The 18,434-nt window shown below is 43.5% G+C and overlaps 1 protein-coding gene across 1 annotated transcript in view; it reads left to right on the top strand.

Moving 5' to 3' along the window:
- The window catches only part of ajap1 (adherens junctions associated protein 1), a gene marked incomplete at its 5' end in the record, with an annotated part of 311,479 nt that overhangs the window by 187,394 nt on the left and 105,651 nt on the right, over positions 1 to 18,434 (top strand). The window contains one exon of the mRNA XM_084333085.1: positions 5,089 to 5,834. Within this exon, the coding sequence (XP_084189211.1) occupies positions 5,089 to 5,834 (746 nt within the window). The remainder of the gene's footprint in view (positions 1 to 5,088; positions 5,835 to 18,434) is intronic.

The following is an 18,434-nucleotide window of genomic DNA, read 5'->3' as shown; positions in this document are numbered from 1 at the left end:
AAGTTACTCAATCAACATGCTTGATTATGCCTAGAATTATCTGACAAATCTCAATGGCACAATAATAACTTAAAAATCAACCTGCCTGAAGAAGTCCACTATTATCCCTGTACCCAAAAAATCCAAGCCTGCTTGCCTCAACGACTACCGCCCTGTAGCTCTCACCTCCATAGCCATGAAGTGCTTTGAGAAGCTAGTAAAGGGCTACATCTGCTCCTCCCTCCCCATCAACATGGACCCCCTGCAATTTGCATACCGCCCCAACAGGTCCACGGAGGACGCCATAGCCCATGTGCTGCACACAGCAGCATCACACCTGGACAAGAGGAAGGGGAACTATGTGAGAATGCTATTCATCGACTACAGCTCGGCATTCAACACCATAGTCCCCACCAAACTCATAGCCAAGCTCAGGGACCTGGGCTTGAACTATGACCTCTACCAGTGGGTCTTGGACTTCCTGACGGGCAGACCCCAGGTGGTGAGAGCAGGCAACTGCACCTCCTCATCCATCACCCTCAACATAGGGGCCCCCCAGGGCTGTGTTCTGAGTCCCCTCCTCTACTCCCTGTACACACACGACTGTGTGGCTCAGCGGAGTAGCAACACAATCATCAAATTTGCTGACGACACAGTGGTGGTGGGCCTGATCTCTGCCAACGACGAGAGGGCCTACCTGGAAGAGGTCAAGGTCCTGGCGGGATGGTGCCAGGAAAACAGCCTATCCCTGAACGTCAGCAAAACAAAGGAGATGATTGTGGACTTCAGGAGGTCGGGGGTCAAGGACTACAGCCCCCTCAGCATCGACGGGGCACCGGTTGAGAGAGTCAACAGCTTTAAGTACCTCGGAGCCTACATATCCGATGACTTGACATGGACCACACACATTGACAGTGTTGTGAAGAAGGCACGACAACGCCTCTACTTCCTCAGGCGCCTAAGGAAGTTCCAAGTCAGTCAGAAGATCCTTAAGAACTTCTACTCATGTACAATAGAGAGCATCCTGACTGGCAACATCACCTCCTGGTTTGGGAATAGCACTGCACAAGACCGAAGCAGACTACAAAGAGTGACACGTTCAGCCGAACGCACGATTGGAGGGGGGCTCCCCACCCTCCAGAACATTTACAACAAGCGGTGCAGGGGCAAGGCTAAGAGAATCATTAAAGACTCCAGTCACCCGAACAACTGCCTCTTTGAACTGCTGCAGTCAGGCAAGCGATACCGGAGTCTCAAGGCGAGCACAGAAAGACTCAGAAGAAGCTTCTATCCCCAGGCCATCAGGCTGCTCAACGAACAATGAACACTACACAACAACAACCATCAAACGCACATAGCACACACATCCACACGCACACACTCACTTTAAACAAACACACTGTAGCACCCACTCCCCACACTTTATAGCACACACTCACTTTAAACAAACACACTGTAGCACCCACTCCCCACACTTTATATTTATTGATGAAGGATTGCACTACAACTCGTACACCTTACTGTAAATTGTACCTAAATTGTACCTCATCCCATTTCTGCTTTGCACTATATAGTATTGTACATTAGTACACTGCATAGTATTGTATATTATATGGTAACTCAGTTACGTCTACTCTGCATCGAACATTGTACATATGTCTATACTGAACACTGTGACCTCATTTTCTACTTCTAATTTACATGCTATACTATGTTATTTGATACTATCTTGTCTAGCACAGTCTCTGGAGTGTAACAGTAAGAAGCATTTTGTATGAAAGTATTCTGTACTTCTGTATGACAACTATTAAAGAAACTTGAAACTTGAACTTGAAACCTGTAACAAAATAATAGCTCTCTTTTCAAGTCTTACTGGACAAAAATAAGGTTTGTGTTGCAATTGTCGCCAGTAAATGCAATGCATTTTTTCAGACAAATCGTTATTTTTTTGTCATGTTTCAATGAGATATTGTGCAATGGTTTCTGCTGTCTCATTTGGTGTATTTAACCTTGATTAATTTTGTTTGCATGCCACCCCTCTTCCAGTCAAAGTACTGTATTATGATTGGGAATATTTTCACTGCTCCGTGGTTACTCCTGTCTGTAGAAACACCACAGTACTGGATTTGATTTGAGTGCTTCATGTGCGACATCAATCGAGTGGGGCGCTATAACACATTACGGATTTAGTGCGCACACTACTGAACTGTTTGGCCGTGTCAGAGTCTGGAAATGCCTTTTTTAGCAAGGCACTTGTGCAATCCATAGATTGTGATGTTTCACAGTATAAAATGCAAACGCACCCGCCGCTGCATTTACTTTACAGCATCCTCTGTTTTCCCTGGTTTAACAAAGAAGTCTGTCAACTTTGCAGACAAACTCTAAACTTGCACATGTCCATGTGCGCTTTAAGATCGCCTGCACCTTTATTGGACACACACGTGTATGTGCAAGCTTTGCACACGGTGCACTCCGCCTCCCATTTGTTCCGACGGGTCGGTACATTTGGAATTTCTTCTGCAGTTCATCTGTAAAAGTACATTTGCGCTTTGGCTTTGGCATTGTGAATGTGAGCTGCCGCTCTGTCCCCTTCCTGTTTGTGTGTGTGTGTAGTTGTAGAGCCGCCCACAAAGCTTCTCAGGGATTATGTCACACACGCAACAGAGTACCGTAGTATTCTGTGCAAGGCGCCAGTCAATTTAAGTACATGCAAACGGTCCGTGAAACATTTTCATGAATTTATAAACCCCCCCCCCCGGACGGCCCGGACAGGGCGTGAAAAGAGGACATGTCCGGGCAAAAGAGGACGTTTGGTCACCCTGAGATAGCTAGCATTAACGTTCCCTGTCTCTGCAGTCTTAGCCTAAAAAGTTCAACTTTTTTCAACTGAGAAAAAAAAGCAGGCTAGTCTAGACCATGGCGCTACTGTATATAGACAGTGGACGTTGGCACTAGCCCTCTTAACTTACCTAATTAATACTTCAGTCTGCAAAAATACGACACTTGGTGCTAATTCACGGAGCTGTAAACACCGGTAGCCTAGCCAAGCTCTAGTCAATGTGCTCTAGTGTAGGCTGTAAGCTTGGCGCTGTTTAACGTTAGCTAACGTTACATAGTAGTTGGTGGACATGCAGCCTCAACAACATATTAACTGAAATAGCGTTCGCTTAGCACGCATTATCCATGAGACATTCTGTTTTCCAACATGTAAGCTAAAACTTACCCATGATCCGAGTAGCTGTCATCACGGTTCCAGGGTGCTTGCTCGTGCATCACTGCTTTCTTCTTCTGTCGTTAGTACACATAATGCAGTCATGGCAGACAAGGGAAATGATACTGCCCCAGCACTTCCTGTAGTGCATTCGCGCAGTTTTGAATTAACGTTACCGGTTCTTTGTTTACTTTTTATATGACGCATCGACACAAAAATTCCACGTCGCAGAATTTTTATGATCGACGTTGTCGATTATGTCGACTAATCGTTGCAGCCCTAGTTGGTAACCTTAAAAAGTACAGAGTTCGGTACCCAACCTTAATTACAACACATTGTCAAAGTAGATTAGTAATCATAATTACCTACATCCTTTTACAACAACTAAATATATGCATTTAAATTTATTCACACATCGTTTCTGCCAGGTAGGCTTTTGTCTGAATCTTTACCAATACAAAAGTAATCAGACTACAGTAGAGCAATGTATCCATGTGGTTGCCAGCTAGCTTACTCTGCAAGCATCCAAATATGGAGCTGCTGCTTTCACTATTCAAACGGCCACAATTTTAAGTCAGGTTAGAAATGCATGTAGTGTTGCAACTTCCCTAGTACTTGTGAGATCCCACTAATCCACAAGATGATGGAGTTTACATTAACGGTTTAGGGAATATTGTTACGCTTGTATTCTCTGAGGGAAAGAGCAATCCAATTTAATTTGGGTACTTAGGATGCATTTTTAATGCCAGGTGTGTGCCTGGTGTCTCGCAATCTGGATGCAAGAGGCATGTTAATGCACGGCGTAAGGGGGTGCCTTATGTGTCTTCAACTGCTCCCCAACACACACACACGCACACACAAACAAACACAAAATTATGTAAATGCAACAGAACGGTGGATTTGCATGGCTCCATCAATGACATCTCAAGCATTAATGAGATTACTGGGAATCCCTTGTATAAAAAAATAAAATAAACTTTTCTTGGTAGTAATATGAACAGCTGTGAACACATTACGTATGCCTGTTAAGTCAGTGAACCCGCTCACGCAGATACATCCCGCTGATTTTGATGAGCTATGCCTCCAAATGAGTCCTTGGTGTTGGTTGGAATTGGCCAAGGACAATGAAGATGAGAGATACGCCATGATGCGGCTGCTCCCTCAGGAATCGATAGCGTGGCTTTGTCCCTGGGGCCAACAAAGGCTGTCCTCAGCTAAATCAATCCGGCGCTGGTTCCCCATCTAGGACATCTCTCAGGACAAACACTGTACAGGCTTATGAGGGGAGGAATGTGGAAGATAGTACTCGGGGTCATGAATGAATTCATGAAATGGCTGAGGTTCACGTTGTGTGACGTCCCCTTGTGTCACGCCGTGTCCAGCGCTCGTGTTACACGACACCTCCCTCCTAACCTTGCAAGGCGTGATAATCAACTTGCCCTTTAGGAGTCTAAATTACTTTCAGATGGCAGGAGAGATAACACAGAATATGATCAGCTGAACCGGATCTGACCTTGTCTCTCATGGTTTAATCTAAACCCGAATTAAGATTGATCGTTAAAATCATGGATGAGTCCTCAGCCCCCCCACGGTGTGTGACACAGCAACAGAGGGCAGAGAGACATAATATCCCGAATTGTTTTACAACATTTGCTTCACGTCTGACCTTTTTATAATTTAAGTTGTACTCCGCTAAACTAATTATTATTGACGTTCATTCGGAAGAGAATTCAGGAAGTCGCGGAGCAGAACTTTGTTGAGGTTGAATACAGATTTGAATCTACACACTAGGATATTACCTTGAAGGTATAGGAGAAAAAAATTGTGATTTGTCTGGTCTTTAATAAGCGATGTGGCTGAATCTGAAATGTCTTCTCTCTCTCTCTCTCTCCCTCCAGTCCGATGTCTGCTCTGAGGCCGGGGAGCTCCGTGGGCCGCAGGGTGTGGATTCTCCTCGCCATGACACACCTCACCCTGGACTTTTCCCTCTGCAGCCCCCTCAACCAGGGTCTGGGGATCAAACTCACGGCCAAACCTGCGCCTCGCTCCCGGTCTCGCTCGCAGCCCCTCTGGGACGCCCCAAATGTGGTCCATTGGAGGACCGTGAGCCCACTGGCACGCCGGCTCCTCAACCCCGTCCTCCCACCCCAGGACAGCCGGGCGGGGATGGGGCCCAAGGTCAGGGGTCAAAAGCATAGGAAACCGGTGCATAAAGGACAGGCAGCGTGCAGAGAGTGCCGGTTGAGATACTCTCAGACTGAGACGGGGGACTCTGTGGTGCCGGCGGCGGCAGCTCTCTCGGGCGGGAGCAAAGTGGACGCAGTCAGGTTGCTGCTGCGGGCGCGGAGACAGCTCAAGTGGGACAGCTTTGACAAGGAGGGACGAACCACTACCGTGGCCGGATTTATCGACTGGGGGCCCACGGGGACAGAGGACAGCGTAGACGAGAACGGTAAACATGCGCCCAACGTCACACTGTCCACTAAGGCCTTGACCACCATGGTGGCCACGACCACCACGACCACCAAGGTCCCGGAAAGGACGTTCACCGTGGTGACCACGCCGCAGGCCAAGAGGCTGAGCACCACCAAGGCCACCGTCGGGGAGACTGTCAAACCACCAAAGCCATACGGGGACACTCCAGGTGAGAACTAGATTGAAGAGAGAACAGATTTTCAAGTTTGTTTGCATGCTTTACAGTTGGAGTGAGATAATCAGAGATAACTTTGTAATTTGATAACGATTTCAATCAATCAAAACTTTCTTTCCATTAGCCTTTGGTGTGTGTGTGCGCGTGTGTGTGTGTGTGTTTCCCAGTCTGACACTTTATAGACTCTTCACTATAAATCACACAGCGATTTGAAGACAATATGTACAAATCTCCAAATGTATACCATATACAGTAAGTACACGGGGTCGACTATTTCTTTGTGAAGAGTCATAGTGGAGTGGACCTCCTTTGTAACTTGTGAGTGTCAGCCACATGAGGTGGAGTGCCCTCGACATGAAAACCTATAATTGCTGCCAGCAGGTGAACTCCTCTGTGCTTGTGTGTCTACAAGCAGCTTTCCAGGAATGCACTAGGTATGTAGGGCCTGGTACACCTTACAGTCAGCCAGAGCAGTGGACCATGAAGCATAAAACATGTCAACCTCCTTCCCGGATGGATAATATTCAGCCCTCCAGATCAATTGCACGCATTGATTCAGATGCTACTTATCTTGGAACTGGTTGTCAGCTACTGGCAAAGTTATTGCCTGAAAAGGACAATGAGGCTCTTTCCTTGCAGAAATAGAACACAGCTAAATAACCGATGATTGATCGCAGCTTTGTATTAACGGCAGAGGTGAGGGTCCAGGTCGTTGTTTTGCAAGTCCTGAGTAAGTCTCAATTCTTTACGCTCAAGTCCCAAGTGAAGACAGGCAAGTCTCAAGTCTGAAACGTTGGGTAAAGTCCTAATGCGTTCTTTACAAATGTAATGACATTTCAACATTTTAAAGCCAACCGATAATAGTTACAGTAGTAGTCTATTAAATGTAGATGATTCTGCACTGACACACAACTTCCTTCTCTGCTCACAAACTTGATTGGCAGATGAGAGATTGGTTCAAAGTGGAACTGTAATCAGCATGAAGTTGATTCACTGACATTTAACATTTAACATTTTGGGCTTGGGGAGAGTATCAAGTATTTCAGGACATACCGCTCAAGTCAGGGTGAAGTCACGAGTCATTGGTGTTAAAGTATTTTATGAATTTGTCGAGTAGGCCTACATATCTGATTTCAGCAGGATATTTGATAGTTTCAAACTAAATTGGATCCTACTGTACAGTATGAGCAGTGGAAGATCATTCAGGTTTGAATTACATGTATTGTAACACAATGCTCTAATCTGCGGCACAGATATCAGATAAATGTACCGTTAACACTTTAAGTGCCGAAAACGTGTTTAGGCGTCCTTCCCCGCCATGCTCAAGTTGCCGAGGACGCCGTAACTCGTCTTTAATATCAATATTTCAAAAATCTGTGATCGGAATCATATTTTCCATCCGCAGCCTTCACACACAGTTCTGAGCTCCTCTCAATCCTCTAGCGGTTCAAGAGCGCCATCTGGTGGCCGATCGGCAGAAGCGCCAAACAGGAAGTTATGTGGATGAAGTGCTGATCACCCATATTACTTCCGGGCACTCGCTATAGGTCCCGGGACTCCATCTTGATACACTGGACATCGATCGGTTGCAAATAACTCGATAAACAACATGATTTGGACGTATATAGTATTATACAACCTGGAAATGGACCGGGTATTTCGACATCCCATAATGGAAAACTGTCTACCCCACGCTGATCGCCCAACGGCCCGCGGAGACTGGGGTGAGTTTTAGCGTGTAATATTACCGCGTTCGACACTAACTGCTATGATGAACATTTGACCCACATTAGATGAATGGTATAACGCTGCCCACGGAAATATAAACGCCCCCTCGCCCATCCGGTCAACATCAGATGACGTGTAGTAACTTCCAGAAGTCCGTCCAGTTGGATTTTTTTATATCGCGCCGATTGCTATCAAACTGTATTTGATCATCAATATAATGCATTTGGGGCTATAAATCACGTTCTGGAGAAAGCTGCAGAAAGAGATGAAAACATACTTATACTTTAGATCAGGGGTAGGCAACCCTAGGCACGCGTGCCTGCATAGGCACGCAGGGGCATTTGCATAGGCACAGGGGGCAGCAGTAAAAAAAAATATATATATATATATATATATATATATATATATATTTTTTTTTTGCTCTGAAATATTATAGTGAAATATTTTGCACTGTTGTCGAATTTATCTTGTTGAAATCCTCCCACAGGTTCTTTTTACTACCACATATTTAATTGAGACCCTTTATTTGTTTATTATTTCAATTTAGCTGGAAATACATTGCTACATCATTCAGTAACATTTGCAGAGCCTTATAACAAAAACATTATTACGGTCACCATTGTGACCAGTGGGATTAATCAACAATTTTTATTATTTATTTTTCTATTTCATTGAACATTGCACATGTTAAAAGCCATTTTTTTTTACTCAAAATGTGAGTATTACCAAGTCAACTTGTGTTCTTAAAACAATGACAATAAACATAGTTTTATTAGGTTGAAATAATGTGGTTGTGTACTTATTTTTCTGTTAACTTATTATGGATTGAAAACTGAAAACCTTAATGCACAGTAACTGAACTCAATATTTTTAAGTTCTGGTAACTTATTATTATTTTTTTTACAGTGTAGTCTTGCGATCAATCAAAACTTATTTACACGATATACCTCACATTCACCCTCCATTCACATCCTGGTGTTCTCCTGGTGTTCTCCATTAGGCCTGTAGGTGGAGCTATGACAGCACACGTACAGTACACACACCGATGGTGTGTGATGTGTCCAAAAATGAATGGGCAAATGTGAGTGAAATGGTCGCACTGTATGCAGCTGTTTGTCTGCATTGCATCCCCCCCCCCCCCCCAACTCAGATTTAGGGTTGATACAACCATCATAATAATATTGTTAATAATAACAATAACAATAATGATGTAATAATGTAAAAATGATCATTAAAAATACCTGATTATGAGAAAAAATTATTACGATGCATGGAATATTGTTGAGGCACACTAGTTACAACTATATTTCAAACAGGCACTCCATGTCAAAAAGGTTGCTGACCCCTGCTTTAGATCATATTTTAGTATGAATATGTGAATGAAAAATGTTAACGTTCATACACCCTGAACAATACATATAGGACATTGAATGGGCCCTAATAATGGCAATTTAGAGAAATAGAATTTAAAAAGTTATAGCCCTACAAAGAAGGGGAACTTCTCCATAGACAAATAGAGCTGGCAAGGGATGGTATATCATGAATTTAGCCTTAGGCAATCAAAGTGTTAAAGTATAACTTTGTTTGGAACACTTTCATTATTACCACTTTTGATGTGGTTGATACTTTGTGATAAAAGTACCATAGTGTAAAAACACTCCCATGTTGAACAAACCCAAATGACTTGAATGGGACGTCTTGCAGATGGTGGAGTGTTTAACCCTTGTGTGGTGTTCAGGTCTGTGGGACACGTTTTCAATGTTTACTAAAAGATAAATTATACAATGAATCATTTTTAAACCTGAGACTCATTGGTCATGGCTCATTTTCTGTGAACAACATGATTTATTCAATTCACATTTATTGATAAACGTGATCTAGCAGGGGTAAATGGGCCTGGCAATATTAACCACACGTGCTTGCAATTGAGATAAAGTTAACATCTGTTAAGTATTTGTACAGCAATTGGTATGGCTTTATTGTCTTAACACTTTCAGTGCCAACGACAGGAAATCTTGTTAGTTCATATGCCAAACGTTGAGTGCCAGCCGACGAGAGATCTCGTTTTTAATTGTTATTTTTTTTATTTATTAGCGATTGCCATTCATTTTTCATCAATCTAGCCTCACGTTACCAGTGGGGGTCTGTCTGAACTCGAACAGGGAAAATACCGCCCCCTATCGTCTCTCCGGATGGTACTGCACCCCTTTGGATTGGATTGAATGAAACGCATGGAGAAAAAAAAGTCCTGCTTCCACATTTTACTTGTCAGACAAGTAACCGGAGACGATCCAAGTAATCGGCCACCACCAGAACAGCGGAGAATGTGTGTTTCCAGTACCCAGCGTTGGATCAATAAACGCGATCGATATTTGGAATGGCGATCAGGAATTGGAATAATCTTTTTGGAGAACATCTGATCTGAGGTAAGGAATCTATTTTACCAGTCTTGGGATAATCAGAGCTATTTTCACCTATATATCAGCGTGTGCCATATGTGTGTGTCTGTGTGTGTGTGCGATCAGGAAATAAGATAATCGATTTTTCAGCCCGCTTCTATAGCGTGCATAAGTACACATATACTATCGATTATCTAGCGTTTATTTGAAAACGATTCATAAATAGGCCAATTACAACGTCATTGATAAGCGACGGCCATATTAGACACATAGCCATAATTTAAGATATAGTTTATGCATTCGCAAATAATATTATCAATGATATCATATTATGAGAGCTCTGTCATTGAAGTGGGTGGTGGCCACACCGGAGGCGTGGCACTCAAAGTGTTAAAGGGGACATGCATTATAAATAGCTTTTTTCTGTGTTTAGCATGGTTTTATAGTAATAGGGGTTAGTATCAATGGGTCTGTGTCTCCAATTACCATATTGACTCATCAGTCTGGTCTCGAGTTCACGAGACCTTACCTCACTCAACTAAGCTGTTCTGACTTGACGGTATTGTTGACGTGAATAGGGTGATTTGCATAACTAACGCCCCCTCTATGGTTGACAGCGACAGCAGAGTGAGTGGAAAATCTTCACTTCCTCAAACAGAGCAAGGCAGAGAGCACATAGTGTAACCCGACACTTCCTCAAACGGGTTTTGACTGCGAGCAGGGAGCGGACGAGCGAGAGAGAGGGAGAGATAGAGAGGGAGAGAGAGGGACCCGTCTTTTCTCACACACGCAGCGTTTACACAGTGCTCCGTGCCTCTGTGTGTTCCTCTCTCTCTCTCCCGCTCTACCTCTCTCTCCCTCGCAGTCGAGCACCAGCATATCACTGTAATATCTTTGCGCATGCTCCCACGCGCACGCCCGTATTCCGATCCGTACAATAATAATCACAGGGGTATATATTGTCATCAGGGGAGGAAACTAACTTTTTGGCTTACCAGCCAACTGGCGGGTAGATGATTTTTTACCAGCCAAACAGATTTTTGACCAGCCAAAAATAAATCGCTAATTGTGATAATTACTTCTTTGTATGTCTTCGTCTAGATTGATTTTCAATCATAGTAATAATCACACCGTGTCTCTACTCTTTAAAATATTTATTAGCATAAAACATTAATGCTTCATAATATTAGTATAAAACATATTAACATGAAAGAGGGAACCATTCTGGACTGGGTTGGGCTGAACTGGGCAGTGAAAGGTGCTGGGCTGGACTGGGTTGGGCAGGGAAAGTTGGGCTGGTCTAGGTTGGACTGGGTTGGGCAGTGAAAGATGCTGGCCTGGACTGGGTTAGGCTGGGTTGGGCGGGGCTGGGTTGGGCTGGACAAGAGATGCTGGAATGGACTGGACTAAATACTGGATTGGTGAGTGTTCATTTTCCCCCAGAGTTCAGTCTTCTTCAGAGTTGGAGAGTTCGCCCTCAAAGTGATTTGCTCCCTTGCTCTCTGCCATGAAGTCTGGTCTTCTTTGACGGATGGAATCTGTGTGCCACATGTCTATGGCTGTGGAGGGGTCATACTTGTAGATCTTTGGTGAGTTGAGCTGCACCATGAGCAGATCTGTCAAGGAGGCTGATGTCAGTGTGGACCTCCAATCAGTCTTGACCTGCAAAGTATTCAAATCAAAACACAAAGAAAAGTGACTTTAAGTAAGTGACTACATTAAGTTACTAAAGTTAGTGAACACAATTTTCTGGTTATCACACAAGATTAAAATGGTAGTGTGTGTGTGTGTGTGTGTGTGTGTGTGTGTGTGTGTGTGTGTGTGTGTGTGTGTGTGTGTGTGTGTGTGTGTGTGTGTGTGTGTCTTAAAATAATTTACCTGCTTCATTGTGTTAAACCCATGTTCACAATCTGCTGATGACGCTGGGATAGACATAACAAGGTCCTCATTTCATTTTACGCATAGATCTTTGTCTTCAGTATTACCCACTGGTCAGGGATGTTCTCAACGCAGACCCCATTGGAGTTCAGGACTGGTTGAAAATGAGCGCAGAGGACATTGACTTCTGTCTAGGGATGGGTACCTTTCACATTTGAACCGATACCGGTACCTGTGAATCGATACCGGTACCCAACGGTACCTTTTTTCGGTACTTTAGTCTCAAGAAATTTAATTTACCTACCTCAGTCGTAAAAAAAGAAAATCCAAACTTCAAATAACTACAATTTCGACAGTTTTCGGCTTGTCATTGCTCTGACTGCTTTGTTGTTGAATCAAGTCAAATCCTAGGTAAGCATATATTGTGCGTGTGAACGTTGACATGGAGAAAAAAAAAGCAAAAAAAAAAAGTTAAAAACGTTTTTTTTTTTTTTTTTTTTTTTTTTTTTTGGTTTCTCACTTGATTCGATACTCAGTAGTACCGACGTGTTTCGGTTCGGTACCTCAAAAGTACCGAATTCGGTACCCATCCCTACTTCTGTCTCCCCAAAATCTGGGTCAGGGAATACATTTAGTGAGTCTCCCTGTTATCTCACAAAATACACCTCCATGTCTAGTCTACATGACAACATAGATACTACCTTTGAGACACTAAGATATAGTTAGCTAGCCTGCCTTTTGATACAAACGTGTGTAATAATTAATTCTGTGTAATGTACAATGTGTCTGTACCTGATTCTTAATCCTTAACAAACCTGCTGCTGCATTTTGTGAAGCTGGCCAGTTCCTGAAGCTGGCCAACTTGGTGGCAGCCAGTACTCCTGAACCAATGTCTCCATATCTGACAGTCAGGCTCTCTTGGAGTGCTGATAGGAGGGTCGCTTCTGGTGACTTCCCTGCCCTGTCACTCCTGGCGTCTGTTGCTACTCTCAACTCTACTCCCTTAAATGACTGGCCACTGGTGGCCTCCATCAATGGCCCTTTTCTAATACAGAATTATACATTTAATTATTGCATAACTTTTTAAATCTCATTCTCAAACATTAAATCACATCATAATTGCCTGAATGGTTTGCTTTCACTCACAGTATAGCCATGATGATCAAAGGGCACAATAATGACAGTGGCAAACCTTGTTTTGTATTTCTCGAGCACAGCCTGGGTTGTGAGCTTCAGCCAATGTGACAGCTGACTTCTGGAGAGTTGCTGAGAGCTTGCTAAGATGACCAAGGACATCATGCAGGAACCCACAGAATTTCACAGAGGTTCGCTCTGTTAAGCGTACTTGTGTGGTAAAAGTTATAGAGTCCTGTAAGTAGTTCATCCACTCTGAGGAACATGGGATTCTTCTTTATAGACTCAGAGCAGGCCAACTCAAGGCGGTGGGCCATGCAATGAACACCCACAACATAATTTTTACCCTCTCTGAGCCTGGTTATGACTCCAGTCTTCACCCCTGTCATAACTGCAGCCCGATCCGTGGCACAGGCCACCAGTTTCTCCTCCCAGCCCTTGCAAACACTGTCCATCTGGACTTTAATAACCTGGGCTATGTGCTGCGAGTCTGCCTTTTCCACATCCTGTATCCCCACAAACCGCACCTTCACTTCCCCTCTACTACAAAACCGAATGTATACCAATTCCTCTTCTTTGACTGCTGTGTCGGTGGATCCATCCGACATAATGGAGCAGAATTTGGCCGGCTCCAATTCGACTTGAAGCTGGTGTCTTTGATCTTTGGCGATGTATTTGATGAAAACTTTGCACTCCTTTCTATTTCGGTATGTGTCCCCCACCGGCAGCCCTTTCTTCTCATCTAAACTGCAGAGACAAAATGGGTGATTATTAGCTTGTTAAACTGATGTTACCGTAACCACCAGTCCCCACCCCACCTACCCAACCCCCTCCAATGTACAGTTTCTTCCCCCTCAAATGATACTCTTTTTTAGAAACTCTGTCTCTTAAACAGTTTCCAACGCCATGGTCTATGTGACAGGTGTTGTACTCTTAAACAGTACTGTATTTGCAAAAATGTCATAAATGTCTGGATGGAACAGTACTGTCTATCTGTATGTCATGTATGTCATATATGTTATGATGAATTGAAAATGGGGGACCCTGATGTAAACAAGAAAAACTTCTTTCTCTGGTCTGCATCCCCTTAACAATGGTATGTATTGAAATAATTGAGCTGTACTGTAATGTACCCATTCTGTAATCTGTTAATAACGTTTTCAATCAATCAATCAGACTCTGTCTTGAGCCATCTAGTGTTTTATATCTATGACTAGCTACCTAACGGTACCTTGGTAGCTAGCGTTATGTTTAGCTATGACGTTATGTAAAACAAAACAACTTACTCGCACATCCAAGTAAAATCGGAGAAGGGTCACCCTTGCTTTGCAATTCCGTGGGCACTGCGGAAAAGAATGGCTATTTTCCGCTGATTAGCAGCTGAAAGTTGGGTGAGAGCACGGACAGTCTGAGATGCCTGGGCAGGCTGGGCTTTGGCTCTGGTGATTATCACACTATCGGCGTGTGATTTGGACCTCTCATCGAATTGTATGCTTTCTAACTTAATTGTCGAGCATCCAGCAATAAAGGAATTTCGTTTATCTTTTGAATGTGCACAACACACCGTGCAGTTCATTGTGCCCTGCTTAGCCCGATACTCCAGCCACGTTCTCTCCTCACCAGACTCACTGTATCGCCATTTCTCAACGTATTTTCGAACGTACTTCATTTTTTTTGGACCTTCTCTGTCGTGTCGCTGGTAGACGAACTCGGTTCTTCTGTCTGGGGCTGGGCATCTTCTGTCCTCCTCTTTTTTCCTGGGGGCAGTGGGGGCTGCACCCCCGGAATGTATTTCCACATTTTTGTTTACCGGGCGGTCAGTCGTCAAGTCAAAGTGCTCGCGGTTATTATTTTCTGTCAACCTAGTGGTAGTGATGTAGCGTAGGTATGCAGGTAGAAGGGAGGGGTCTAGTCGTGCATGGTCTCGTGATGTGAGGTTCACATTTCTGTGAGCGAATCAGCAGATTGCAGAATTTTTTATTTATTTTTTTGTCGCCAGAGTGGCAAGTGCTCTTCATGAATCACTCGCCAATCATAAAGAATACTCGCATTTGGCGAGTAAAGTGGCCTAATTTCCTCCCCTGATTGTCATTTGAAACAAGTTACCAATGCATTGTATCCAGCCTGAAATCCAAAGTGAGAAAAATTTGGCTTTTGAGTACTTGATAAGAAATATAAAACAATGAATTTTTTGGAATAAAAGCTTACAGATGTGTTCAATAGACTCACAGGAATTGTGTAAAGTTGCCCAAATAGTGTTAGGAATAGCAATGCATGTCCGCTTTAAAATCAGAATAATGTTGTGGGTCCACCACACCTGTGAACACTGGGTGAGAACACTGCATGAGGGTTAAACCAACTTGCGTGGTTGACAGTTCAAGCCTTTCCACCACCTTTTAAGTCGGCCTCTCATTACCGCCACTCTTTATTTACTATGGTACCGTGAGGGAACAGAGCTCTCAGTAGTATGTCCTGGATCATGTTAGGGTTTCAGTGTTATCCCTGCAAGTGTCTCGTCTGTTTGAAATACCTCCGCATGTGCCACTTTTATGGGCGGTTTCTCTGCTGCGAACACATGAATCCTACCGACTAGACATGTTAGATTTACAGTTTCATTAAGTCAACGAGGAAGCCGGGTTCTCCAATGGACTATACAGGTGGCCATAAAACTTCTGTCACGTTTAATGGCATACGAGCAGGCACTATGGTAATTGACTTTCCCCCCATTGGGCGCATTTACATAAGTGTCATACAATTAGGCGGTTGCCGCCAGGGACGATCGAACGTCCAGAGGAGCGAGTCGACCACTAAAAGCGTTAGCGGTGATTAAACGTTTAAAGGACCTGCTGCATCTGAACATTCACCAAATGCTTGCAATATACAACTCTATTAGGCTACTTGTAAATGTGGTCTGTGGCAGGTTAGGTCTGTAAGGGTCTACTAGACACTTTGGCAGGTAAGCACCAGATAAGATAAGATGATCCTTTATTAATCCCCTTGGGGAAATGCGGGCGTCAAAGCAGCACAAAACCTTCTCTTTTCTAAAAAACAACAAAGAAAAACATAATTTGGTGGGTAAATAGGGGTGGGAATCACCAGAGGCCTCACACTACGATATTATCACAATAGTAGAGTCATGATATTGTAGTGTCACGATATTGCAATATATTGCTATGTACTACCTTTTTTTAACTGCAAATTTATGTCCCCAACGGAAAGCTTTGTTCATCTGCAATAAAAATATATATACATCATCTGTTTTATCTAATTAGAACATTTTCAGTCTGTTCACCTCAATCATTTGTATTGCAGTAAAATGGGATTGTTAAGCCAAAAATAAATAAATAAATGTATTAATTAACATAATACATATATATTTTATATCAATACTTGCTGTCACTATCGATATATTACCGGCACGCAAAATATTGCGATATATTGCTTTATCGATTTTTCCCCAGCCCTAGTAAATAACGTAATAGGTTGGTGGAATAACAAGTTCACTAACTAATTGTGGTCAGTTGATTGTGGTCTCTGTAGCTACTGATGAGCCAGTTTTTTATAGATCTTAAAGGTCCCATAGTTTATGTATTTTCAACAGTTTTATACGACTTCCTTGAATCTGTGGAACATGTTTGCTAAGAAATTTGTCTAAATGAAATTAACTTTTTCTTCCCTTGTATTGAACCGTGGGTGCAGCAACACATTATAAATTCATTATTCCCTTCCCTGCCTGGCTATCCCACATGCAAAAGCAAGAATAATTTAAAGCTAATTGATTGCTTGTGTCATCACAAAGGGCAATAATTCTGAAAAGCTTGTTATGGCTTGTTAATCTGCTACATGTTTATCTCTGGCCAAACGACAAGGAGTGCCTACCTACAGTATGTCAAGTCCCAAGACTGATGTGGCAAATTTCTTGTCTCTCTGGTCTCTCTAAACTTGCTGTCAGGTTCATTCTACTTTGTCCATGGTTGCCCCGTAGTGTCGTTGTAGTAGTAGCTGCTACTATCGATCCACAATGATGAATTACTTTACCACCTAAACAAAGAAATATATAAAAATATATATATAATGTTTAAAGGGGCGGCTGGGTGGCGCAGCGGACATTGCGCTTGTCACCAACGCAAGAGACACCGGGTTCGAATCCGGCTGTCGGCGTTGCCTCCGGCTTGAGCCGGCCGTCATACTGGCTCGATTGGCAGAGTCAGCGGGTGGAAATCGATGGGTGGAAATCTGGACGTTGTGGACAGCGACTCCTACAGGTCGGTTGGGGGACGCCTGCACAGCAGAGACAGGAAATGGCGGGGGTAGTGTGAGCCTCCCACATGTTACACCTCGCCAATGAGAGTCCGCGCTGGCAGGTGAAAAGATGTGACAGGCTGCCTCCTCGTGTACCGGAGGGGACACGTGATGCAAGGCTTCTATCATCCCTACAACTGACCAGTGGGGGGCATATGCGAGCAACATTCAAGACAGGGGAGGGGAGAATTGGAAACACGAAATTGGGATGAGAGAAAAATAGAAAAAATAAGGAGAAAAAGTGGATCAAAAAATATATATAATGTTTAAAGAGATGGTACAGAATACATCTGTTGCATCAGTAATACACAGTCCATAGACAGTAAGTAAACTCAGTGGTTAAACACAAAACAAGAAGGTCTATGGTTCAAACCTGACAAAAGAGCTTCCTGTGTGGAGTTTGCATGTTTTCCCTGTGTGCGTGGGTTTCCTGCGGGTACAACGTGCATGCTAGGTACATACTCCTGCCATTGGACCTCATTCACTAACATTCTCGTAAGTTTCCTCGTAAATAACGTCGTAGGAAGTTCGTAAGAGGAAACCTACGCAGCTGCGAATTCCTTGAATGAAGTAAGTCACTCATTCTTAAACTGGAAGCGCATTCTCGTACCTGAATTTGCATACAGACACGCCCTACCAGCTCTGTATAAGGCAAAGGACCGTGTGCAAAACTGCAAGAGGCTCAGCATTGCATCTGTGTTGTGCTGACCCCCGTATTCAACAGGTAGTGCGGAAGTGATTTGCAACTGATCAAAATTAGATTAGATTCAAAAGTATTGTCATCATACAGCACAAGTTACATTACAATGAAAATAAGTTTGGCATCTAACCAGAGTACAAATGTAACAGTAAAGTGCAATAGTAACATGGACAGGTGATTAAACTGGGTATAAAATATATAAATACTACTGAGTAATAGTGCTCATCAGATGCATGTACAGAGTTGTAGTATTCATGTGTACGGTGATACAGGTATAAAGACCCTATAGTAGTAAGTCATACTGTAGAACATGACATCTCAGCCCGACTGTCGACCAGCGGTGCCCCTTCAGCCCAACTGTCCACCAGCGGTTCCCCCGCAGCCCGACCGTCCACCAGTGGTGCGTGTGGCAACATGGTCCAGGTGATGCTGGACAGCCAGGAGAGGGTCGCC

The sequence above is a fragment of the Notolepis coatsorum genome (genome assembly GCF_963971535.1).
Source record: "Notolepis coatsorum genome assembly, chromosome: 17".
Classification (NCBI taxonomy): Eukaryota; Metazoa; Chordata; class Actinopteri; order Aulopiformes; family Paralepididae; genus Notolepis; species Notolepis coatsorum.
This window is presented reverse-complemented; position numbering and strand designations above follow the sequence as displayed.